General features: G+C 45.8%; 2 protein-coding genes across 2 annotated transcripts; both read left to right on the forward strand.

The window, feature by feature from the left end:
• The first annotated feature begins 14565 nt into the window (after positions 1–14565).
• LOC135505086 (growth/differentiation factor 10-like) lies at positions 14566–20051 on the forward strand. The gene is made up of 3 exons (XM_064924161.1): positions 14566–15137; positions 15924–16819; positions 18209–20051. The coding sequence occupies exons 1-3, from the start codon at positions 14879–14881 to the stop codon at positions 18398–18400; spliced, it is 1347 nt and encodes a 448-aa protein (XP_064780233.1). The 5' UTR covers positions 14566–14878; the 3' UTR covers positions 18401–20051.
• Positions 20052–20198: 147 nt separating this feature from the next.
• Positions 20199–24299, forward strand: LOC135505087 (growth/differentiation factor 2-like). The gene is made up of 2 exons (XM_064924162.1): positions 20199–21175; positions 22687–24299. The coding sequence occupies exons 1-2, from the start codon at positions 20827–20829 to the stop codon at positions 23586–23588; spliced, it is 1251 nt and encodes a 416-aa protein (XP_064780234.1). The 5' UTR covers positions 20199–20826; the 3' UTR covers positions 23589–24299.
• Positions 24300–26814: the final 2515 nt, after the last annotated feature.

The raw sequence follows: 26814 nt of genomic DNA on the forward strand, positions 1-26814 counted from the left end.
TATCCACAAACACTTGAGTCTGAGGGTCTTTTCATCCTCAAAAAGACCACACAAAACGTGTTATGAATGAAGAAATGAAATTACTACAATCAAGATCATCAACCTGGATATCAACCAGTACATAAGTATATTCAACTGATTCTTAGCTAAATCTCTTATCTTCTTTTGTCTGAGCCTGGACTAAAGGGACAACCCATAGTGAATGATGTCACACCAGAGGTACAGTGTGACATGGGTGGGAGGAGGCCACACAATGCAGGCTTATTGTCTCACGCAGGGCCTTCTCTAACAATATTTTTTCTAGACGGCCTTTTTCTTACATTCTCCACAGCATTTAGAGTCCAGGCAAATGCTTTCCCTGCTGAGTTGCAGAGCCAATGGGATTACTGCCGCCCATACAAACTATAGCCCTCCCTAACACCCAACCACCCGCCCCAATGCTGGCAAAGCACTATGCCCTTTTTGTGAGGTGCTTTTCACACGAGAGGGTTACATTTGACGGTTGATCTGAAAAACACATTTTTCAGTTATAGCGGGGGCTCCGTATTGGAAGAAGTAAACATATGTTGATGGTTAAATCATATAGTGTACAGTAGACGTCCTGTTAAATGTTTTTCAATGGAAGCCAACCGTTTAACACACTTTTTTATTTCCTGCTTGTGACATGATAGACATTGAAATGAATTGGGATTACACATTGAAATTGAGTCCCCTACCTCCCAAGGCAATTTCATGAAGTGAATATCTGAGTGAGCAATGTTTGGCTCCATCTTTCTGACTGACTTCACTCTTCAACATAGACCAAAAGAGAGACAGGAAACTTAAAAGAAAGTGGTTTGTGAGGTGTGGGATTTTTCTGTCGAACGCAGCAGACAACCTTTAGACTCCACTCATTATATGTTCAAGATATTTGATGTCAAAGGTTCATACTGGGGTTAGATCATAGCTCCAGGCAATGTGAAAAGGCCTGTAAGCGAGAGCATGCTCTGTGGAAGCTGTAATTAGAGAAATAAGTCAGACGAAACCTGAAATTAGCCCCAGTACAGTCAATTTGGGCACGTTGACAAGAGTGTGTGTGGTTTGATGTAGATATGTGAGGTTGGGTAGAGTCACTGAGACTGAGAGTTAATTGGTTCCCTTAGAATGGAAGACATCCGTTCCAATGGCTGACTATCCTACCATTGCCAATGCAAAATACTGCTTTTAGATCCATCTTTCACCAAATGATGCTACTGTACTCTTGACAACCAACTCACAAATATGCCCCCAAATAGAGAGAGAAAGAGAGCATTGGAGACAGAGGGAGACAGAGGGATAGGGATGGAGGGAGGGAGAGGGAGAGGGAGAGGGAGAGGGAGAGAGAGAGAGAGAGAGAGAGAGAGAGAGTTAAAGGCATATGGAGAGAGGGAGAGAGAGTTTCTCCATTCTGAGGGGTAACTAATGTTGAGTGACAGAGAGGCAGAGATCAAAGCTGCCCTGGTGCAGGGGGCCCAGTATTCACAGCTGTAAGAGGGGAAATCACATCGCTAACAGGCACACAGAGCAGAGCAGGGCTGCCGCTGGCTGGTTGCTAGAAGACTGGCTGACTGGTGTGGCTGGCTGCTAGATGACTGGTTGGTGTGGGTGGCTGGTTGGTTGGTTGGTGTGGGTGGGTGGGTGGCTGGTTGTTTGGCTTGTTGGTGTGGGTGCTAGATGACTGGCTGGTTGGTGTGGGTGTTAGATGACTAGTTGGTGTAGGTGGCTGCTAGATGACTGGTTGGTATGGCTGCTAAATGGCTGGTTGGTGTGGGTGCTAGATGACTGGTTGATATGGCTGCTAGATGACTAGTTGGTGTAGGTGGCTGCTAGATGACTGGTTGGTATGGCTGCTAAATGGCTGGTTGGTGTGGGTGCTAAATGACTGGTTGGTGTAGGTGGCTGCTAGATGACTGGTTAGTATGGGTGCTAGATGACTGGTTGGTATGGGTGCTAGATGACTGGTTGGTATGGGTGCTAGATAATAATAATAATAATATATCCCATTTAGCAGACGCTTTTGTCCAAAGCGACTTACAAGTCGGCTGGGGCCACTACTTTTACATATGGGTGGCCCCAGCGGTTCGAATGACCCACGACGCTGGCGCCATGCTCTTTGTGACTGAGCCACACATGGTTGGTGTAGGTGGCTGCAAGATGACTGGTTAGTATGGGTGCTAGATGACTGGTTGGTATGGGTGCTAGATGACTGGTTGGTGTAGGTGGCTGCAAGATGACTGGTTGGTATGGGTGCTAGATGACTGGTTGGTGTAGGTGGCTGCTAGATGACTGGTTGGTGTGGGTGCTAGATGACTGGTTGGTGTCGGTGGCTGAAAGATGACTGGTTGGTGTGGGTGCAAGATGACTGGCTGGTTGGTGTGGGTGGTTGATGTGGGTGCTAGATGACTTGTTGGTGTGGGTGCTAGATGACTGGCTGGTTGGTGTGGGTGGTTGATGTGGGTGCTAGATGACTTGTTGGTATGGGTGCAAGATGACTGGCTGGTTGGTGTGGGTGGTTGATGTGGGTGCTAGATGACTTGTTGGTGTGGGTGCTAGATGACTGGTTGGTGTAGGTGGCTGCTAGATGACTGGTTGGTATGGGTGCTAGATGACTGGTTCGTGTAGGTGGCTGCTAGATGTCTGGTTGGTGTGGGTGCTAGATGACTGGTATGTGTAGGTGGATGCAAGATGTCTGGTTGGTGTGGGTGCCAGATGACTGGTTTGTGTAGGTGGATGCAAGATGTCTGGTTGGTGTGGGTGTTAGATGACTGAATTGCTGGTGTAGGTGGCTGCAGGATGACTGGTTTGTGTGGGTGCTAGATGACTGGCTGGTTGGTGTGGGAGGTTTGTGTAGTTGTTAGATGACTGAATTGTTGGTGTATGTGGCTGCCAGATGACTGGTTGGTGTGGGTGCTAGATTACTGGTTGGTGTAGGTGGCTGCAAGATGACTGGTTGGTGTGGGTGCTAGATGACTGGTTGGTGTAGGTGTCTGCAAAAGTACTGGTTGGTGTGGGTGCAAGATGACTGGCTGGTTGGTGTGGGTGGTTGGTGTGGGTGCTAGATGTCTGGTTGGTGTGGGTGTTAGATGACTGGCTGGTTGGTGTAGGTGGGTGCTAGATGACTGGTTGGTGTGGGTGCTAGATGAGTGGTTGGTGTAGGTGGCTGCTAGATGACTGGTTGGTGTGGGTGCTAGATGACTGGTTGGTGTAGATGCTAGATGACTGGTCGGTGTAGGTGGCAGCTAGATGACTGGTTGGTGTGGGAGATAGATGACTGGCTGGTTGGTGTGGGTGGTTGGTGTGGGTGCTAGATGGCTTGCTGATATGGGTTTTAGATGACTGGTTGGTGTACGTAGTTGCTAGATGACGGGTTGGTGTGGGTTCTAGATGACTGGCCGGTGTAGGTAGTTGCTAGATGACGGGTTGGTGTGGGTGCTAGATGACTGGTTGGTATGGGGGCTTGATGACTGGTTGGTGTAGGTGGCTGCTAGATGACTGGTTGGTATAGGTGCTAGATGTCTGCTTAGTGTAGGTGGCTGCTAGACGACTGGTTGGTTTGGGTTTTAGATGACTGGCTGCTTGGTGTAGGTGGCTGCTGGATGACTGGTTGGTGTAGGTAGCTGCTAGATGACTGGTTGATGTAGGTGGTAGCTAGATGACTGGTTGGTGTGGGTGGTTGGTGTGGGTGCTAGATGACTGGTTGATGTAGGTGGCAGCTAGATGAGTGGTTGGTGTGGGTTCTATATGACTGGTCGGTGTAGGTAGTTGCTAGATTACTGGTTGGTGAAGGTGGCAGCTAGATGACTGGCTGGTTGGTGTGGGTGGTTGGTGTGGGTGCTAGATGACTTGCTGATATGGGTTTTAGATGACTGGTTGGTGTAGGTAGTTACGAGATGACTGGTTGGTGTGGGTGGCTGCTAGATGACTGGTTGGTATGGGTTTTAGATGACTGGTCGGTGTAGGTAGTTACTAGATGACTGGTTGGTGTGGGTGTTAGATGACTGGTTGGTATGGGGGCAAGATGACTGGTTGGTGTCGGTGAGTGCTAGATGTCTGGTTGGTAATGGTGCTAGATGACTGGTTGGTTTGGGTTTTAGATGACTGGCTGCTTGGTGTAGGTGGCTGCTGGATGACTGGTTGGTGTAGGTAGCTGCTAGATGACTGGTCGGTGTGGGTGCTAGATGACTGGTTGGTGTAGGTGGCTGCTAGATGACTGGTTGGTATGGCTGCTAGATGACTGGTTGATGTAGGTGCTCGATGGCTGGTCGGTGTAGGTGGCAGCTAGATGACTGGTTGGTGTGGGTTTTAGATGACTGGCTGGTTGATGTGGGTGGTTGGTGTGGGTGGTTGGTTGGTGTGGGTGCTAGATGACTGGTTGGTATGGGTGCTAGACGACTGGTTGGTATAGGTGCTAGATGACTGGTTGGTGTAGGTGGCTGCTAGATGACTGGCTTATTGGTGTGGGTGGTTGGTGTGGGTGCTAGATGACTTGTTGATATGGGTTTTAGATGACTGGTTGGAAAAGGTGCTAGATGACTGGTTGGTATAGGTGGCTGCTTGATGACTGGTTGGTGTAGGTAGTTGCTAGATGAATGGTCTGTGTGGGTGTTAGATGACTGGTTGGTTGGTGTGTGTGCGAGATGACTGGTTGGTGTAGGTGGCTGCTAGATGACTGGCTGATTGGTGTGGGTGGTTGGTGTGGGTGCTAGATGACTTGTTGATATGGGTTTTAGATGACTGGTTGGTATGGGTTTTAGATGACTGGTTGGAAAAGGTGCTAGATGACTGGTTGGTATAGGTGGCTGCTAGATGACTGGTTGGTGTGGGTTTTAGATGACTGGTTGGTGTAGGTAGCTGCTAGATGACTGGTTGGTATAGGTGGCTGCTAGATGACTGGTTGGTGTGGGTTTTAGATGACTGGTTGGTGTGGGTTTTAGATGACTGGTTGGTGTAGGTAGCTGCTAGATGACTGGTTGGTATAGGTGGCTACTTGATGACTGGTTGGTGTGGGTTCTAGATGACTGGTCGGTGTAGGTAGTTGCTAGATGACTGGTCTGTGTGGGTGTTAGATGACTGGTTGGTTGGTGTGTGTGCGAGATGACTGGTTGGTGTAGGTTGCTGCTAGATGACTGGTTGGTATGGCTGCTCGATGACTGTTTGGTGTAGGTGGCTGCTAGATTCCTGGTTGGTATGGCTGCTAGATGACTGGTCGGTGTAGGTAGTTACTAGATGACTTGTTGGTGTGGGTGGCTGCTAGATGACTGGTTGGTGTGGGTTCTAGATGACTGGCCGGTGTAGGTAGTTGCTAGATGACTGGTTGGTGTGGGTGTTAGATGACTTGTTGGTTGGTGTGGGTGCTAGATAACTGGTTGGTATGGGGGCATGATGACTGGTTTGTGTTGGTGGCTGCTAGATGACTGGTTGGTATAGGTGCTAGATGACTGGTTAGTGTAGGTGGCTGCTAGATGACTGGTTGGTTTGGGTTTTAGATGACTGGCTGCTTGGTGTAGGTGGCTGCTGGAAGACTGGTTGGTGTAGGTAGTTGCTAGATGACTGGTTGGTATGGCTGCTAGATGACTGGTTGATGTAGGTGGTTGCTAGATCAGTGGTTGGTATAGGTGGCTGCTTGATGACTGGTTGATGTGGGTGGTTGGTGTAGGTGGCTGCTGGATGACTGGTTGGTATGGCTGCTAGATGAATGGTTGGTGTAGGTGGCAGCTAGATGACTGGTTGGTGTGTGTGCTCGATGACTGGCTGGTTGATGTGGGTGGTTGGTGTGGGTGCCAGGTGACTGGTTGGTATCGGTGCTAGATGACTGGTCGGTGTAGGTGGCAGCTAGATGACTGGTTGGTTGGTGTGGGTGGTTGGTGTGGGTGCTAGATGACTGGTTGGTGTAGGTGTCTGCAAAAGTACTGGTTGGTGTGGGTTCAAGATGACTGGCTGGTTGGTGTGGGTTGCTGCTAGATGACTGGTTGGTGTGGGTGCTAGATGACTGGTTGGTGTAGGTTGCTGCTAGATTTCTGGTTGGTATGGCTGCTAGATGACTGGTTGGTGTAGATGCTAGATGACTGGTCAGTGTAGGTGTCAGCTAGATGACTGGTTGGTGTGGGAGATAGATGACTGGCTGGTTGGTGTGGGTGGTTGGTGTGGGTGCTAGATGACTTGCTGATATGGGTTTTAGATGAGTTGTTGGTATGGGTTTTAGATGACTGGTCCGTGTAGGTAGTTGATAGATGACGGGTTGGTGTGGGTTCTAGATGACTGGTTGGTTGGTGTGGGTGCTAGATGACTGGTTGGTATGGGGGCTTGATGACTGGTTGGTGTAGGTGGCTGCTAGATGACTGGTTGGTATAGATGCTAGATGTCTGCTTAGTGTAGGTGGCTGCTAGATGACTGGTTGGTTTGGGTGTTAGATGACTGGCTGCTTGGTGTAGGTGGGTGCTGGATGACTGGTTGGTGTAGTTCGTTGCTAGATGACTGGTTGGTATGGCTGATAGATGACTGGTTGGTGTGGGTGGTTGATGTAGGTGGCAGCTAGATGAGTGGTTGGTATAGGTGCTAGATGACTGGTTGATGTGGGTGGTTGGTGTAGGTGGCTGCTGGATGACTGGTTGGTATGGCTGCTAGATGACTGGTTGGTGTTGGTGGCAGCTAGATGACTGGTTGGTGTGGGTGCTAGATGACTGGCTGGTTGATGTGGGTGGTTGGTGTGGGTGCTAAATGACTGGTTGGTATGGGTGCTAGATGACTGGTTGGTGTAGGTGGCAGCTCGATGACTGGTTGATGTGGGTGCTAGATGACTGGCTGGTTGGTGTGGGTGGTTGGTGTGGGTGCTAGATGACTTGTTGATATGGGTTTTAGATGACTGGTTGGTGTGGGTGCTAGATGACTTGTTGATATGGGTTTTAGATGACTGGTTGGTATGGGTTTTAGATGACTGGCTGGAAAAGATGCTAGATGACTGGTTGGTGTAGGTGGCTGTTAGATGACTGGTTGGTGTGGGTTTTAGATGACTGGCTGGTTGATGTGGGTGGTTGGTGTGTGTGCTAGATGACTGGTTGGTACGGGTGCTAGACGACATGTTGGGATAGGTGCTAGATGACTGGTTGGTGTAGGTGGCTGCTAGATGACTGGCTGATTGGTGTGGGTGGTTGGTGTGGGTGCTAGATGACTTATTGATATGGGTTTTAGATGACTGGTTGGTAAGGGTTTTAGATGACTGGTTAGAAAAGGTGCTAGATGACTGGTTGGTATAGGTGGATGCTAGATGACTGGTTGGCATGGCTGCTAGATGACTGGTTGGTGTAGGTGCTAGATGACTGGTTGGCATGGCTGCTAGATGACTGGCTGGTTGGTATGGGTTTTAGATGACTGGTCAGTGTAGGTAGTTACTAGATGACTGGTTGGTGTGGTTTTAGATGACTGGTTGGTATGGGTTTTAGATGACTGGTCGGTGTAGGTAGTTACTAGATGACTGGTTGGTGTGGGTGTTAGATGACTGGTTGGTATGGGGGCTAGATGACTGGTTGGTGTCGGTGAGTGCTAGATGTCTGGTTGGTAATGGTGCTAGATAACTTGTTGGTGTAGCTGGCTGCTAGATGACTGGTTGGTATGGCTGCTAGATGACTGGTTGATGTATGTGCTGGATGGCTGGTCGGTGTCGGTGCTAGATGACTGGTTGGTGTGGGTTTTAGATGACTGGCTGGTTGGTGTGGGTGGTTGGTGTGGGTGCTAGATGACTTGTTGATATGGGTTTTAGATGACTGGTTGGTATGGGTTTTAGATGACTGGCTGGAAAATGTGCTAGATGACTGGTTGGTATAGGTGGCTGCTAGATGACTGGTTGGTGTGGGTTTTAGATGACTGGTTGGTGTAGGTAGCTGCTAGATGACTGGTTGGTATAGGTGGCTGCTAGATGACTGGTTGGTGTGGGTTTTAGATGACTGGTTGGTGTAGGTAGCTGCTAGATGACTGGTTGGTATAGGTGGCTGCTTGATGACTGGTTGGTGTGGGTTCTAGATGACTGGTCGGTGTAGGTAGTTGCTAGATGACGGGTCTGTGTGGGTGTTAGATGACTGGTTGGTTGGTGTGTGTGCGAGATGACTGGTTGGTGTAGGTTGCTGCTAGATGACTGGTTGGTATGGCTGCTCGATGACTGGTTGGTGTAGGTGGCTGCTAGATTCCTGGTTGTAGGTGGCTGCTGGATGACTGGTTGGTATGGCTGCTAGATGACTGGTTGGTGTAGGTGGCAGCTAGATGACTGGCTGGTTGGTGTGGGCGGTTGGTGTGGGTGCTAGATGACTTGCTGATATGGGTTTTAAATGACTTGTTCGTATGGGTTTTAGATGACTGGTTGGTGTAGGTAGTTACTAGATGACTGGTTGGTGTGGGTGGCTGCTCGATGACTGGTTGGTGTAGGTGTTAGATGACTGGTTGGTTGGTGCGGGTGCTAGATGACTGGTTGGTATGGGGGCAAGATGACTGGTTGTGTAGGTAGCTGCTGGATGACTGATCGGTGTGGGTGCTAGATGACTGGTTGGTGTAGGTGCTGGATGACTGGTCGGTGTGGGTGCTCGATGACTGGTTGTTGTAGGTGGCAGCTAGATGACTGGTTGGTGTGGGTTTTAGATGACTGGCTGGTTGGTGTGGGTGGGTGGTGTGGGTGCCAGATGACTTGTTGATATGGGTTTTAGATGACTGGTTGGTATGGGTTTTAGATGACTGGCTGCTTGGTGTAGGTAGCTGCTGGATGACTGGTTGGTGTGGGTTCTAGATGACTTGTCGGTGTAGGTAGTTGCTGGATTACTGGTTGGTGAAGGTGGCTGCTAGATGACTGGTTGGCATGGCTGCAAGATGACTGGTTGGTGTAGGTGCTAGATGACTGCTTGGCATGGCTGCTAGATGACTGGCTGGTAATGGTGCTAGATGACTGGTTGGTTTGGGTTTTAGATGACTGGCTGCTTGGTGTAGGTGGCTGCTGAATGACTGGTTGGTGTAGGTAGCTGCTAGATGACTGGTTGGTGTAGCTGCTAGATGACTGGTTGGCATGGCTGCTAGATGACTGGTTGGTGTCGGTGCTAGATGACTGGTCGGTGTGGGTGTTAAATGACTGGTTGGTTGGTGTGTGTGCAAGATGACTGGTTGGTGTGCCTGCTCGATGACTGGTTGGTGTAGGTGGCTGCTAGATTACTGGTTGGTATGGCTGCTAGATGACTGGTTGGTGTAGATGCTACGTGACTGGTCGGTGTAGGTGACAGCTAGATGACTGGTTGGTGTGGGAGATAGATGACTGGCTGTTTGGTGTGGGTGGTTGGTGTGGTGCTAGATGACTGGTTGATATGGGTTTTAGATGAGATGTTGGTGTGGGTTTTAGATGACTGGTCGGTGTAGGTAGTTGCTAGATGACCTGTTGGTGTGGGTGGCTGCTAGATGACTGGTTGGTGTGGGTTCTAGATGACTGGCCGGTGTAGGTTGTTGCTAGATGACTGGTTGGTGTGGGTGTTAGATGACTGGTTGGTTGGTGTGGGTGCTAGATGACTGGTTGGTATGGGGGCTTGATGACTGGTTGGTGTAGGAGGCTGCTCGATGACTGGTTGGCATGGCTGCTAGATGACTGGTTGGTGTAGGTGCTCGATGACTGGTCGGTGAAGGTGGCAGCTAGATGACTGGCTGGTTGGTGTGGGTGGTTGGTGTGGGTGCTAGATGACTTGCTGATATGTGTTTTAGATGACTGGTTGGTATGGGTTTTAGATGACTGGTCGGTGTAGATAGTTACTAGATGACTGGTTGGTGTGGGTGTTAGATGACTGGTTGGTATGGGGGCAAGATGACTGGTTGGTGTCGGTGAGTGCTAGATGTCTGGTTGGTAATGGTGCTAGATGACTGGTTGGTGTAGGTAGCTGCTAGATGACTGGTTGGTTTGGGTTTTAGATGACTGGCTGCCTGGTGTAGGTGGCTGCTGGATGACTGGTTGGTGTAGGTAGCTGCTAGATGACTGGTCGGTGTGGGTGCTAGATGACTGGTTGGTGTAGGTGACTTCTAGATGACTGGTTGGTGTGGGTGCTAGATGACTGGTCGTTGTGGGTGCTAGATGACTGGTTGGTGTAGGTGGCTGCTAGATGACTGGTTGGTGTGGGTGCTAGATGACTGGTTGTTGTGGGTGCTAGATGACTGGTTGGTGTAGGTGGCTGCTAGATGACTGGTCAGTGTGGGTGCTGGAAGACTGGTTGGTGTAGGTGGCTGCTAGATGACTGGTTGGTATGGCTGCTAGATGACTGGTTGATGTAGGTGCTCGATGACTGGTCGGTGTAGGTGGCAGTTAGATGACTGGTTGGTTGGTGTGGCTGCCAGATGACTGGTTGGTATGGGTGCTAGATGACTGGTTGGTGTAGATGGCTGCTAGATGACTGGTTGGTATGGGTGCTAGATGACTGGTTGGTGTAGGTGGCTGCTCGATGACTAGTTGGTATGGGTGCTGGATGAATGGTTGGTGTAGGTGGCTGCTAGATGACTGGTTGGTATGGGTGCTGGATGAATGGTTGGTGTAGGTAGCTGCTAGATCACTTGTCGGTGTGGGTGCTGGATGAGAAACAATCCAATGATTGTACATTGGCTATTAGGACTGATGGTAAATGCAGATTACCCACTCGTCGTTGGATCCTTACGAGGCAAACCTTCCAAACCTTCGTCCCCGATATCTCTGTCTCTTCCTCCTGCGAATGTCAGGGATGAGGGCCTTGTCGGGCGTCTGAAGTAAATCCTTCCCGTCCGACTCGTTAAAGAAGAAGTTTTCCTACAGTATGGGGTGAGTAATCACCGTCCTTATATCTCGAAGCCCTTTTCGGTCATAAGACACATTGGCAGAAACATTAAGTACAAAATAAGTTACAAATAACGCGAAAAAACGCACTCAATAGTACAATTCATTAGGAGATCCTAAAACGGCAGCCATCTACTATTATCATGATTATCGATATTACTGAGTATTTCATCAAAGCACTATGAGAATACGGATGCAAATCCAGGCCCCTAACAGAGTATAGCATCGTCTTAAATCCTGCTTAAAATCAAGCATTCCCATATGGATCAATGAAAAAAATATATTTCAAGGCACAAAAAAAGCCCATAATGCCAGACTTACTGTGTGAGGCCAAGAGAAACAATGTGCTTGGCCAGAAAAGTCTGTCTGAAATACACCAAGCTAATTCCATTCTCTCTCATGAAAAAATGGGCTGGAGGGAAGAGGAGGGGGGCACAACTTCAAAACTGGCTGGTAAATTACACACTTCATTCAAATAATTTGCATCCGAGCACTGATATATCACACATAGACTAGATTAAAAAATGGCTTAAGGGCAAATCTCATCCATTACAGTTGCGCAGGGCCAAAGTCACAGCATTACGGATTGATTTATAGACAGTCAAACGAAACGGTGTGGATGGGAGGGGAGAGAGCATTGCCAGTCGTCAGTCCATTTGGTGCATTAAAGTCAAGTGTAATGGTCTCACTGACTGAATGATGATGGGAAAATGGCCTCCCTGTTTGGGAGCCCTTGAAGTGATTGATTACCATGTGGATTGAATACAACGCTCTATGACCAATCACGCTTTCCGCAACTCATCGTAGGCATAAACAAAAGAGGGGCCATAGAGCGACTGGACCATTGGCGTGGCCCATTCCCCCTGCCTGAAGCAGATACAGCTGTTTCTCAGCCAAACTCACTGTGTCGTCCAAACAGAAGCCTCCAACAGTGAATAATGGTTGTAACTAAATAGCTTTGTCCATTTTTCAAAAGTGCCCAAACACATCAGGCTTGCTTGTTTTCAGATACGAATCTCACATTAAGAATGACCAACAATTCAATTAAAACTTGCTTTAAGTAATCAAAGCAATGAGTTCACGTTCTGGAAAGTGATCATCAACTGATAATAACTTGACATAGCGTCATAAGAGATAGAGAATGGTCCATCTCAGTAGATTGTGTGCATGAGTGCAATGGTAAGAGTTCATACGGTCAATTGTGTAAGTGACTGTGCTTTACTGTATTAGTTGTAAGTGTCTTGGCAGATATACTGCAGACTGATACAGAGGCTTAAAGATTACTCTGGGATTTGAAGAAAATGAGCTGAAGAAATAAAACCATCTAATGAGTGGATGTAACTTTGATTCAAGACTATATGGTTTCTTTCTCTGCCTAAGTGCTAAGGGATTTCCCCTATCTACAGCCAATTATTCCTGAGTTGAAGGGAAAAACTCCAGCGCTCCTTACTGAGGCAAAGATAACTTTGGTGTATTCATAAGTGGTCAGAGAATATACCTCAAGTCTAATTTTGCATCTATAATGATTTCTTGCAGTAATAATAACACACAAAAGTATTTTTGTAATTGGGTCACATGAAGCGAACGATGGAGGTGAAATCCATCATGTTGATTGCTGGCTCTGTCTGTGGGTTGAGTTTCTGCAGATGTAGTGGGTCTCAGGAGAGGAGCTGCACCGCTCAGCGAGTGCTGCTCGCACTGCTGAGAGCAGCTCTTTACCTTTGTTACTGAACCCAAATGTCTGAACCTCATTGATAAATCACTCACTTTTTATGCGGCGCTCCGACAGGCAATGGCACTGGGTCAGGCCTTTATTCAGAAATCAGACGTCTGAGCGGCCCGGCTGGACGAGACAAGGCCTGCAGAAATACACCCTGATGTGATCATTCTGTCAGCAAGCAGCCCAGGTGGTGTGTGGGGGGGGATAAACTACTCCAGTCCCACTCGGATGTCATCTATACCCAGTAAACCCTGCAATTTGCTGAGATTTGGGCCATATATTTGTCATAACAAATCCTTTCCAGGAGGCATTCCATCTTCTGTTGGCGTTGATCGCCAAATGTGCTGCTATGCAAATGCAGGAGCTGTTCCGGATATCTCTCTGGGAGAGGAAGGCTGTCTGTCTTGCTGTCTGTTTTTCTCAGAAGGAGGACATTGATGTGAACTCTTCTCTCTGAGTGTCCATGAGGGAGGTATGGCAGAGGACCCAGTCTGGTGAGGGTCTGTGTGATCACACATGGACATCTTGGCAGGGATCAGATGAGTAATGGAGGGGTTTTCATGGCCTTTGGACATCCATGACCAAATCAGTCAGAGCGGTCATTTAGTCCTAGCCAGCAGTAAGAAAACAAGTCGAGGGGAGATTGGTGTCCAGCCAAAAGCAACATGGCGAACTCACTGTCTTTCACTCCTTGATGAACGCCCCAGGCAGATATTCTGTGAATCAAAGCATTTTCTTCTGTCCCCCTACTTCATCTCTCTACCAGAGGTGATTCATGCATGCATGATGTCATACGGAATGCCATTTTTTAAATGGTCTTATGTGTGAGGGGCCATTGTCTTGGCCAGTGTCTGCTGTACTGATTAAAAAAATATGAAATGATGAACAGTTAAAGGTCCAATGCAGCCATTTTTATCTCAATATTAATTTCTTTCTCAATATTAATTTCCTTTCTGAGTAACAATTAAGTACCTTACTGTGATTGTTTTCAATTAAAATGGTCCAGAAGAAACAAAAATTGTTTCTTAGCTAAGAGAAATTTCTCAAGCAATCATTTGTCTAGGACTGTTTTGGATTGGTCTGGGTGGGGAAGGGAAAACTGAAAACTAGCTGTTATTGGCAGAGAGGTTTGGAACTCGCTTTCTTATTGGTCTATTAACTAATTTACCGCCTGGTGACATCACCAGGTGGTCTTTTCAAACAGCTCTTACACAATTTTCACAAGTTCACAGTATTATTCCAACCTCATTGTTACAAAGGAAATTATGGGTAGCTCTAATGGGAAGGGTCTACCATGATTGGGACACATGATGACAGCTGAGGCTGATATGATCTTGCTTGGGCTATGTAGTGAAAACCTTAAGACAATCCTTGCTTTAGTGAGTGCTTCAGGAGCAGGGGCCTTTTAGTGCTGTTGCAGGACATGTAACGCGTGGTGTGAAAGGCCCCAGTGATTCCCGTCGGGCCAGTAGAAGGTATTTTAATGGCTCACTGACCCCAGTAGCCAGGCTGTCACCACCTCTCTCACAGGGTCCGCATTGTGCTGCTGTTAACTAGACATCAAGACCCCAGAAACACAGGAGGCTCCAGCAGGGCCCTCCAACCGGGGGGCCACAAAAGAATGAAATGGAAGAAAAACAAGAGCACCTCACAAAAGGTCTTAACATCACATGGTTGGTTGGAAAGACCAGGAAGGGAGATATGTCTTTACATATCGGCATGCCACCGAAACATCAATTCTTCATGCAACTCTTCACTACAAGGGAGTGCCCTGTGCCCCAGTCATTGTGTGATCATCATGCCTATGTTTATCGGAATAGACATTATAGTTCAGACAGTCAAAATTAATTTAATTAGTTAGGTTTAGAGTGTAAATGCTTTTTTTAAATTGATGTATGGAAACCTTTAATAATAATATAATATAATTCCTGTGTTCATAGTTGCAATATCTAAAGTACTGTACATTTAACAGCAGCCAGCACATACAGCTATTCTACAATGTGGGAGATCTGCGGACTTGACTCTCTCGTTGGCTGGGCGCTGCAAAGCGTCACCATCTGTCACTGCTGAAGCAGTAGTCTACCCCCTGGTCTCTCTGTCAGTAAGAAAACAGTGTGGAGCAATACGCTGTGAAGTTTGCCATACGACTTACCGATTTAAATGTTGACCTCCAATCTACATATGAGTAAAAAGAAAAACAACTAATCAAGCACGTCCTGGAATTGCACTGCCGAGAGCTGTGGAGGATTTTTCTCACATTTTGGCACATTCAAACACTAAAGAAAGACGGTACTTGATGGAATAATTCGTTTTGCATCGAAAATATGACGAAGATATTATTACATCTGGTGCATTTGATGTTATTTTTTCATTCCGGTATCGGGGAAGTTTTATCAGAGGAGCCATTCGAAATTACGCAACAGGACAGCGATATCCACGAAACTACCGATGGCACCTCCTCGCGCGAAAGCGCACGGCGAGACATGGTCTCCATCAATATGTTTAAAGTCTATGAAAAGTACAGTAAGGAACCACAAAGCCATCGAGACGAAAATACTGTCAGAAGTTTTAAGGCTATTCCAGGTGAGTGTTCTCCTGCCCTATGTACGGCAGTAGATTTTATGTAGGCCTTTTTAATGTAAGATGTTATTGAGTGTCCCGAAAGCCGTCTGCTACATAAAATGTATTATTATTATTATTATTATTATTACATGTGCATATGTTACTGCATGACACTGTAATGTCACATAATCTAATATGGAGTGGCGGGCTGCTGTAGGTAGGATGCAGCAACTACAGTAGCCTATATCAGTTGGAACCGTACAGTGACATAAATATAATTTTGCAAGAGCAAAACGTAAATAATAAATCATAAATAAAGTTCAGCTACTGAATGTGTTTAATATAAGCACCCCCCATGCCCTGTCACTACTTGATACAAGCTCAATGTGAGAGTATAGGCTACTGTTAGTATCCACGACATATTAGACCAAAGCCGATTATGACGCCAATAGAGGCACATGGAAAATTCTTCTCGTGCGCTCCTAAGCATTTCCACATGTCTGAGACCTTTTCAGGGGCAATGTTTATATTTCAAACAGCAGTGGGAGTCAAGGGATGAAATTAAGATGATTGTTTATTGTAATCCAAATGTTGTGTATTGCAATCAGATCGTTATCATGCCATGTGGTAACATGCACTATAACCTGCTGTATGTGATGCTATTTCACCCAGAGCTATCATTCATTGTTTTTATGACATTATAGTTAGCAGAGAAAACAGTTGAAAGTAAGCTACATTGAAAAATAAAGTTTAGAATTGAAAATGCTGTCACCACATGTCTTTCCATATTCTTGTCTTTTTTTGCAGGAGTCTCAAAGAACACTGTGTGGTTCCATTTCAACCTGTCGTCCATCCAGGAGTCGGAGGACATCCTGTCCGCCACATTCCACTTCCTGGACCAGCGTCCCCGCCACCGACCCTGGATCTGCCGGCGCTCCCGAAGCGCTTCCTGTCGCCTTCAGTGGCATCCCCCGTCCCAGCTCCTCTTCCGAGGAACGTCCCCAAACTCTGCCTTTGCCTCCCTGCTGGGCAACGTCACCCTGCCCCCTCCCAGGAGAGGGTCCTGGCAGACAAGTGATGTCTCCGCTGTAGTCAAAGAGGCCCGCATCCTGGGAGTCTTCCTCATTACCGCTGAGTTTGACTTCGAGATGAGGCCCCAGAGGAACCAGGAGCGCCTTTCTCCAGCCGCCCTACCGTACGTCCTGGCGTATGCCAACGACATGGCCATATCTGAGCCCAACAGTGTGGCCATGACCCTGCAGAGGTACGGGCCTTTCCCTTCGGGCGAGGAGCCCACCCGGTCATCCAACGAATCTCCTCCAGCCTCTAGGCTGAAAAGAGAAGCATTGTCCCCCCTGGACCAAATACTGGACAATGACCTGCCTGAGGTCCATTTCAACACCCTGAAGAGCCATGAGCTATGGGAGAGCACTTATTTGGTTCCCAAGATCAAGCCCTCAATGAAAGATGGACAAAAGCATGGCCAGGAGAGCAGTGAGGGGTTGAATAAGCCCCAGGTGCTGAGCTTCGATGAGAGGACCATGAAGAAGGCTCGCAGGAGACAGTGGAGTGAGCCCAGGGTCTGCGCCCGACGCTACCTGAGAGTGGATTTTGCAGACATCGGCTGGAGCGAGTGGGTGCTAGCCCCGAAAGCCTTTGATGCCTACTACTGTGCAGGCACCTGCGGATTTCCTATTCCTAAGGTAAGTTAGCGTAGTGTTTTACTTCAGTGTGTCATGTAGTATTTATTTAGTAAATAAAATGTTCCATTGTTTTGAAAAGATGTTTGGAATTGCTTTAATTGATCAGATGATGAAGGGCATGCTGGATTAAATACACTACATGACCAAAAGTATGTAGACACCTGCTCATCAAACATCTCATTCCAAAATCATGGGCAATAATATGGAGTTGGTCCCACCTTTGGTGCTATAACAGCCTCTACTCTTCTGGGAAGGCTTTCCACTAGATGTTGGAACATTGCTGCAGGGACTTGCTTCCATTCAGCCACAAGAGCGTTAGTGAGGTCGGGCACTGATGTTGGGCGATTAGGCCTGGCTCGCAGTCTGCCTTCCAATTCATCCCAAAGATGTTCAATGGGGTTGAGATCAGGGCTCTGTGCAGGCCAGTCAACTTCTTCCACACCGATCTCGACAAACCATTTCTGTATGGACCTCGATTTGTGCACCAGACCATTGTCATGCTGAAACAGGAAAGGGCCTTCCCTAAACTGTGCCACAAAGTTTTCCCTTCACTGGAACTCAGGGGCCTAGCCTGAACCATGAAATTAGCCCAAGCCCATTATTCCTCCTCCACCAAACTTTACAGTTGGCACTATGCATTGGGGCAAGTAGTGTTCTCCTGGCATCCGCCAAACCCAGATTCGTCCGTCAAACTGCCAGATGGTGAAGCGTGATTCATCACTCCAGATATGGCGTTTCCACTGCTCCAGAGTCCAATGGAGGCGAGCTTTACACCAATCCAGCTGGCAATTGGCATTGTGATCTTAGGCTTGTTTGTGGCTGCTCGGCCATGGGAACCCATTTCATGAAGCTCCCAACGAACAGTTTTTATGCTAACGTTGCTTCCAGAGGCAGTTTAGAACTCGATAGAGAGTGTTGCAACTGAGAACAGATGATATTTACGTGCTGCAGCACTCGCCGGTCCCGTTCTGTGAGCTTGTGTGGCCTACCACTTCGCGGCTGAGCTGTTGTTGCTCTTAGACATTTCCACTTCACAATAACAGCACTTACAGTGGATGCCCCTTCAGCTCTAGCAGGGCATAAATGTGAGGAACTGACTTGTTGGAAAGGTGGCATGCTATGACAGTGCTATGTTGAAAGTCACTGAGCTCTTCAGTAAGGCTATTCTACTGCCAATGTTTGTCTATGGAGATTGCATGGCGGTGTGCTAGATTTTATACACCTGTCAGCAACGGTTGTGGCTGAAATAACCAATCCACTCATTTGAAGGAGTGTCTACATCTTTTGTATATATAGAGTACATGCCTAACAAACGTGATGTCATCATCATACTCCCTTGTGAAAGAGAATCCCTCTTAACTCCAGCTTCTTTCCCTCTCTGGCTCCCAGGTTGCCCGGCCCTCGAACCACGCCACCATCCAAAGCATTGTGAGGGCGGTGGGAATCGTTCCCGGCATTCCGGAGCCCTGCTGTGTTCCGGACAGGATGAGCTCTCTGAGTGTTCTCTTCCTGGACCCCAGCCGGAACATGGTGTTGAAGGTTTACCCCAACATGTCTGTGGAGACCTGCGCCTGCCAGTAGAACCACCCGGAAGGAGCCTCAATGCATAATGCATGAGCCAGAGTACAATGAATCAGACAGAGTGGAGCAGAAGAGACATTCAGTCAGTACAGTAAAAAAGACAGACATCTTTGGATGAGGCTGCGATGGATAAACCCACCGTGGAGGGAGATCTGGATTATAGATAAGGGTTTCTGGATTATAGATAAGGGTTTCTGGATTATAGATAAGGGTGGCGAGATGCAGAGAACGCCGTTTCTGATCATCAGATCAGTGTGATTCACACAGACATTTCCTTGTCATTCAGCAGCTCAACTGTAGTTGAATTTGGGCCTGTATCACTGTCAGTTCCAAGTCTTCAGCCATCCAGAGCTCCTGATGTATACACGGATTCCAAAGTAACTCAAATGATGGACCCTATTGCCATGTACTGGACTTCGGTGGAGGCTGGTGGGAGTAGCGACAGGAGGACGGGCTCCTTGCAATGGCTTGAATGCAATAGATGGAATGCTATCAGACACATGGAAACGACATGTACGACTCAGTTTCAGCCATTGCAATGAGCCCCTACTCCTATAGCTCCTCCCACCAGCCTCCACTGCTGCACTTAGACTATTGGACTCAGGTGAGCTTTAGATGTGATGTCTTCATACGGTACAAGACTCAAAAGCGGAACCTCTGTAAATAATAATGTAACTAATACAACTAAATAAGACTTATTTGTGTAAATAATTGCTGGGATCTTAAACTATGTTTTGCCTGTAGTGTTCACTAGTTGTGCAGTTTGAATTAATCTGTCAACATAAATGGTTAATACATGAGAGAATGTACTGTTATAGTAAATAATCCCATGTTGTTTTCTGACATGTCATGTTTGCATAAGTTGGAATCAGGAATCCATTATCATCATATTCAGCGAAGGAAATGGAGATAGACAGCACATTCCTGCCACCTGCTGTTTTGAAATAGAAAATAGTTTTCAAAAAATGGCCATTTGAAGAGGAAGACCTGATATTGATTGTTTTGATCTTATTGACGGAAAGATCGTGAGAGCTTAATTACTTATAGACCACTAGTGCAAAGTTATTACATTCAACATTTTCAGCATCATACTGTAGTTGATTAACGTCAAACTACCACAAAAGTCTTGAGAATATTGTGTAATTTCTATTCCAACATTGTGAATTGTGCATTTATCCTTTGTTTAGGCTTTGTCCGGTTTTGATCATGTGTGCTATAATTGCCCAAATATGGCCTAGATTGACTCAAAACTTAAATGGAAATAAACTGAATGCTCCATAAAGTGGAGTACATGAATAATGAGAACCCTGGGAGATTGGTTGGGGTTGTAATAATTTTATGATGACCTTGTCCTGAGTCCTCATAGGCTGTGTTTACACAGGCTGCCCAATTCTGATCTTTTTTTCACTAGTTGGTCTTTTGACCAATCAGATCAGCACTGAAAAAGATTGGATGTGAAAAACTCTGATGTGATTGGTCAAAACAACAATCAGTGGAGAAAAAAAAGCATCCTACATATTTACAGTATTAGCCAAGCAGCTAATATTAGAATGACATGAATGTTTAGGGAATAGGAATGCGTTACTCATTTCAGACTCAAATAAAGAAAGTACCTTAATCACCAAATCACTTGTTTATCTGGTGCATTCTTCTCTACGGAAAATGCATGTCAGAGGATATTTAACTGGCCTTTACTCATAAAGATGGGGGGGGGGGGTCTGCCTGAATGTGTGAGAGAGACAAACACACTGTTGGAAAGTGCCAGGACTCAGGCCAATGTCCTCAGACACATTGGCCTCGGATGTCACTGGATCCTGGCCACAATGTTTACTGGTGATGAAGAAGGTGTTCTACACAAATAATTCCCCTTGGAATATCGAGTGCTGCCAATTTAACCTGTAACTAACATTTCTAAGCAAATGTGTTAGTTTGACATCTTTATTGCTTATGTATCTGAAAGACTCTGAAGAAAACATGTCCTGTATCAATATGGGAAAGTTCTCACTGTGTATTTTTTTGCCTCTCCTAACTTATGGTGATTTCCGTCGGCCTCAAACTATGACCCGTTATTGGGAAGCAAGTGGGAAGAATTTAGCAAAGTGTTTGTCAGTGGTCTCGCAATTTCCAGCGCCTCGCTCATTATCGCAGTGTGTCTGTCAAATGTTTACAGAATATTCATTAACGGCAAGCGCCCTAATGATAACAAGGCCCAAATGAAGATACAGTATCAATGGTCGAGATAAGAATGGCTGTGCTACTATGTTGGTTGAAACGAGGCTACTGTTTACTCTAGAACATGGGAGCGGATCTCAGCTCTAGCATAGAAGAAGCTCAAATTCAACAGATCGTCACCCAAAGTCCATGTTAAATACATAGTGAGAACTGGGAAGGTAAAGTGTGTTGATTGGGAAGGATTTGCTCTGAAGATGCAATGCTCAAGGCGTTTCTTCTTCCAGATGTGTCTGAGTTTGCTGGTGTCCACGGGGTCCTGTAGATGCAAGTCACTGAACGATGTCCTCCAAAGTGAAGATCCTGAGGGCTTCACTGAGACTTCCAAGCAGGACTTTGTTGAAAAGGAGGAAATGGACAGCAGGTTACAGAGCTTTCTGGAAAACATGAAGGAAGGGTTTCTGAGAGAACTCAACTTATCAGATGTCCCACGAGAGCACATCAAGATATACCCGCCACCGTTCATGATTGAACTGTACAACAAGTATGCCTCCGACACGTCCGCGATGCCTCGTTCTGATGTCATTCGCAGCTTCACCGTTCAAGGTATGTACATAGGCAAGTCAAACAGGAATATTGGGGGCAAGACTTATGCCACAGGGTTTTTTTGGATCAGTTATCACAATATTTACATACATACAGTGGGTTCAGAAAGTATTCAGAAATATTCACACCCTTTGACTTTTTGGACAATTTGTTGTGTTACAAAGTGGGATTCAAATGGATTTAATTGTAATTTTTGGTCAACGATCTACACAAAGTACTCTGTTATGTTAATGTGGAAGAAAAATTCTAACATTGATGAAATATTTAGGAAAACTACAACACTAATATATCTTGATTAGGTAAGTATTCACCCCCCTGAGACAATACATGTTAGAAACACCTTTGGCAGCGATTACAGCTGTCTTTCTGAGTAAGTCTCTAAGAGCTTTGCACACCTGGATTGTACAGTATTTGCCCACTATTCTTTCTTAAATTCTTCAATCTCTGTTAGGTTGGTTGTTGATCATTGTCAGAAAGCCATTTTCAAGTCTTGCCATAGATTTTCAGGCTGATTTAAGTCAAAACTGTAACTAAGCCCCTCAGGAAAATTCAATGTCGTCTTGGTAAGCAACTCCAGAGTAGATTTGGCCATGTGTTTTAGGTTATTGTCCAGCTGAAAGATACATCTGTCTCCCGGTGTCTGTTGGAAAGAAGACTGAACCAGGTTTTCCTCTAGGGCTTTGCCTGTGCTTAGCTGTGTTCCGTATCTTTTTATCCCCAAAAACTCCCCTAGTCCTTGCCGATGACAAGCATACCCATAACATGATGCAGCCACCACCATGCTTGAAAATATGAAGAGTGGTACTAAGTAATGTGTTGTGTTGGATATGTCCTAAACATAACACTTTGTATTCAGGACAAAACGTTTATTTCTCTGCCACATTCTTTACAGTATTACTTACATGCCTTGTTGCAAACATGATGCATGTTTTGTCATATTTTGTTCTGTACAGGCTTCCTTCTTTTCACTCTGTCATTTAGATTAGTTTTGTGGAGTAACTACAATGTTGTTGATCCATCCTCAGTTTTGTCATACAGTGTCACAACCAGTAAACTGTGTAACTGTTTTAAAATCATCATTGGCTCATGGTGAAAGTCCTGAGCAGTTTCCTTCCTCTCTGGCAACTGAATTAGGATGGATGCTTGTATATTTGTAGTGACTACCATAACAAAGGCTTGCCATAACAAAGGGGTTGAATACTTATTGACCGAAGACATTTCAGCTTATCATTATTTATTTTTTGAATCATTTTTTTTCTTCAAACAAAAATCCACTTTGACATTATGGGCTATTGTGTATAGATCAGTGACATAACATCTCAATTTAAACAATACAAAAGTCAGGCTGTAACACAACAAAATGTGGAAAAAGTAAAGAGGTCTGAATACTTCTGAAGGCATTATGTTAGTACTGTATGCTTATTAAGCAAGCCTGTGTGCCTCTATGGCTATTGATTCAAATATGTGACATCAAATATGAAACTGCATATGCCTGTTGCCTACTTTCGCAGATGTTAGTCACTCTGCAAAAAATGGAACAAAGTCAAAACACAGACTGCTGTTCAATGTAACTGTCCCAAATCACGAAGAGGTCACCATGGCGGAACTCAGGCTATTCACCCTGCTGGATAATAGGGCGACCTCGCCCTCAACCTCCTCCAATCAGATCGGGGCTTCCATAAAGGTCTATGAAGTGGAGTATAAAGGAAACAATGTCACAGCCCACTTTGTGAATGGGAAAGAGGTCGTTGGGGCCCATCACTCTTGGGAAGCTTTCGATGTGACCACCGCCATCCAGAGTTGGGTCAAATCAGGCCGTGGGGCCAGTGCATTTGAAGTGGTGGTCGACAGGTGGGACTGTGGGCCTTTCAAAGGCGGAGGTTTTGACGTGAGCGTGGGTGCGGGGGATAACCAGTCAGCTGCTTTGATTGTCTTCTCTGATGACCTGGGGAGCAGGAAGAGAGAGGCCAAGAAGGAGCTGAAGGAGGAGATAGTCCATGAGGAAGAGACGGTCTTCTCAGGGAGCGACTGGCAAGGGCCCGACTTCAATGAGATCCCCGTGGACCTACACCCCAGGCGGAAGAGGCAGGGGGACACCAGCTACTGCCGACGGACCTCCATGCGCGTCAAATTCAAAGATATCGGCTGGGACCAGTGGATTGTAGCGCCCCCTGAGTATGACGCCTTTGAGTGTAGAGGGGTGTGTTACTACCCCCTGACTGAGGACATGACCCCTTCCAAACACGCCCTCATCCAAACCCTGGTCAATCTCAAGAACCCCAAAAAAGCCAACATGGCATGTTGCGTTCCCACAAAACTGGCCCCAATCCCGGTCATGTACCAGGAGAATGGTGTCATCACCTTGCGACAGATGTATGAGGAGATGAAGGTGGCAGAGTGTGGATGTAGGTAGTAAGAGGTAACATCCATGGTGGTTCCCTTTACCCTTTACTGTAAATCTGTACATTCCTGTTGTAAGATGCTTTTGAGTTCTTTTATTTAGTATACGCTCAGAAAATATATCAATAAAACCTGAAATTCAGTATTTATTAACTATGTATCATTATTGTAATGGTTTTAGAAAACAAAAGAGATGATAAATTGGATCTATTATGAAGTCAGTGTTCATCAATTGTTTGATATCTATAACAAAATTATCATAATCGAAAAGAGTAGACTTTGAAAGTATTTTTTGTAACAGGGCATTTCTGTAGTGTACGCAAGAGGCGTCACTACAGTACCTGGTTCGAATCCAGGCTGTATCACATCCGGCCGTGATGGGGAGTCCCACAGGGCGTGCACAATTGTCCCAGCATCGTCCGGGTTTGGCCGGGATAGGCTGTCATTGTAAATAAGAATGTGTTCTTAACTGACTTGCCTAGTTAAATAAAGGTTAAATAAAAATGACGATTATGACTTCTAAATTATTCATTTGAATTAAACATGTAGTGTTCTCATTAGTTTAATATTAGAGGCAGAAACTGCTCTATAGAATAGCAGTGTATTTCTCAGCTAAATATGTTCTACTGTATAAATTAATATTAATTTTGAATTTCTAAAGTTCAACTTTTGGGGATGAATTTCTTCTTTGAATAATGTGTACAGAGTGCCCTCTAATGGTGGACAATAAACTATTTTTTATGTATATATCTTACTCCTTCATTCATTCCTTACATTTTCTTTTGACTGTTTTTGTAATCATTCAACTAAAATATTGCACACATATCTAAATATTAAGTGCCCGTTGATCCCGACATACTTCCGTTGTGAACATTAGTCAATGCACAATAGTCAATACACATCAATGTATTCTAATCAGAGGTGATGGTTCACGTCCCAATGAAGCAAATGTTTGTCAGAGGATGAGGAAGCCTAGACACTTACATCACCGCTTCACAGTAAAAACAAATATAGCCCAGTCTTAATATACACTATATATACAAAATGTGGAAACCCTTACAAATGAGTGGATTCAGCTATTTCAGCCACACCTGTTGCTAACAGGTGTATAAAATCGAGCACACAGCCATGCAATCTCCATAGAAAAACATTGGCAGTAGAATGGCCTTACTGAAGAGCTCAGTGACTTTCAACGTGGCATCGTCATAGGATGCTAGAGCTGCCCCGGTCTGCCCTGCTGTTATAGTGAATTCGAAACATCTAGGAGCAACAACGGCTCAGCCGCTAGGTGGTAGGCCACATAAGCTCACAGAACGGGACTGCTGAGTGCTGAAGTGTGTAGCGTGTATAAATCCTCTGTCCTCGGTTGCAACATTCACTACCGAGTTCCAAACTGCCTCTGGAAGCAGCATAAGAACTGTTCGTCGGGAGCTTCATGAAACGGGTTTCAATGGCCGAGCAGCCGCACACAAGATCACCATGCACAATGCTAAGCGTTGGCTGGACTGGTGTAAAGATCTTTGCCATTGGACTCTAGAGCAGTGGAAACACCTTCTATGGAGTGGTAAATCACACTTCACCATCTGGCAGTCTGATGGACGAATCTGGTTTTGGCGGATGGGGCTGTTTTTCATGGTTCGGACTAGGCCCCTTAGTTCCAGTGTAGGGAAATCTTAACGCAACAGAATACAATGACATTCTAGACAATTCTGTGCTTCCAACTTTGTGGCAACACTTTGGGGAAGGCCCTATCCTGTTTCAGCATGGCAATGCCCCTGTGCACAAAGTAAGGTCCAAACAGAAATGGTTTGTTGAGATCAGTGTGAAAGAAGTTGACTGGCCTGCACAGAGCCCTGACCTCAACCCCATCGAACACCTTTGGGGTTGAGGTCACCTGTACATTCAAAAACGATGTGACATCTGATTTTAGCCTAGTTAACAGAGTCCACAATTGCCTAAATTAGGTCCTCCCCCCTGATGACCTCCTCACTATACATTTTTGCGCAAAGCATACCCTCCAAAAAGGGTCCTTTCATTCTGGATCCTTGGGACGTCCCTACCCCATTAAAATGGTTAGGGGTTAAGGTTAGGCTTAGGTAATGGTTATGGGTAGGGTTAGGGTAGGGATTAAGGTTAGGGTTTAGGATACGGACATCCCAAGGATCACGGATAACACTAACCCTCCCAAATGACACAGTGAACAATGTACTAGAGTCTTAAAATGAGATTCCAGGTCCTGATTGGTCATGAGGAATCGCCAGACGGGCTTATATAAGAATGGGTATTAGAAGTTAAGGCAAGATTAACGGTACACACCGTGCTGCAGCATTAGACGATATGTAGTTGCGTAATTCTGTGTTGTAAAAATTCCCAGTGATAAATTTCAGTTTTTGAACTCACTCAACCCTAAATTCTATTCACCGTTGATAAATTAACATAGGAGCAATTCAGTGAGTGAAAATCTGGATGCAAACATGCATTGTAAATAGTGAATATCTAAGTATTTTCAAACAAATGGTAATTCTTGTTCATTTTTATCATCATTGCTGTTGAATCTTCAGTTTCCGTCCTGCATTCTGTGTTTAAGGCAGCGTATCAGGAATACACACGTGAACACAAACGGTGTAATCGTGTCATCCACTCCGCGCCCCAGATATGGCCTCACAAAGCACGGCCCTATTCTCCATCTGGCCAAACCACAATGCTTTCATAAGTGATGGTGACTTTCACATGGAGCTTTCATACTAATCCGGTTGTCTTTCACTTCTTTAATCTGACCTAATATCTTGTCATATCTCATCCCTCTTTTTCAAGAAAATGAGTATGACATGATAGTGCATATCATAGAAATTCCCAAAAACGAATATGGAATGCAAAGGTTTCGTATTTGATGCCTAAAACGAAATACTGTACAACCACACAGAAACATTCACAGTAATAAAACAAATGAAATAAAGAAAGTGGAAGAAGGGAAACTCCAATAATCCTGTGGCCAAATATGTACATTATAATACCTTTTGATGTACATCTCCAGTTAAACATTTTCATCTGTTACTGTCTAGCGGATGCACCTCAGATAATACGATTAAAGGTTTATTGGGAACAAAAGCCTCTTACGTCATTGTTGCTGTCCGAAACCTGGTGGTTAAAACATTCTCTCTTAACAAAGGACCGCCCCTCCGAATGAATGGACAAAAAAAGCAGGATAACACAGATCAAATATAACATTCTCCGCAGTA

The sequence above is a fragment of the Oncorhynchus masou genome, chromosome 18 (genome assembly GCF_036934945.1).
Source record: "Oncorhynchus masou masou isolate Uvic2021 chromosome 18, UVic_Omas_1.1, whole genome shotgun sequence".
In the NCBI taxonomy this organism is placed as follows: Eukaryota; Metazoa; Chordata; class Actinopteri; order Salmoniformes; family Salmonidae; genus Oncorhynchus; species Oncorhynchus masou.

Bases quoted from the DNA above. Each gene is read 5' to 3' on its own strand.
- LOC135505086 (XM_064924161.1), top strand. From the start codon at position 14,879: ATGACGAAGATATTATTACATCTGGTGCATTTGATGTTATTTTTTCAT. The intron at 15,138-15,923 runs GTGAGTGTTCTC...CTTTTTTTGCAG, and splicing joins AAGTTTTAAGGCTATTCCAG to GAGTCTCAAAGAACACTGTG. The intron at 16,820-18,208 runs GTAAGTTAGCGT...TCTGGCTCCCAG, and splicing joins GCGGATTTCCTATTCCTAAG to GTTGCCCGGCCCTCGAACCA.
- LOC135505087 (XM_064924162.1), top strand. From the start codon at position 20,827: ATGCAATGCTCAAGGCGTTTCTTCTTCCAGATGTGTCTGAGTTTGCTG. The intron at 21,176-22,686 runs GTATGTACATAG...CTACTTTCGCAG, and splicing joins TCGCAGCTTCACCGTTCAAG to ATGTTAGTCACTCTGCAAAA.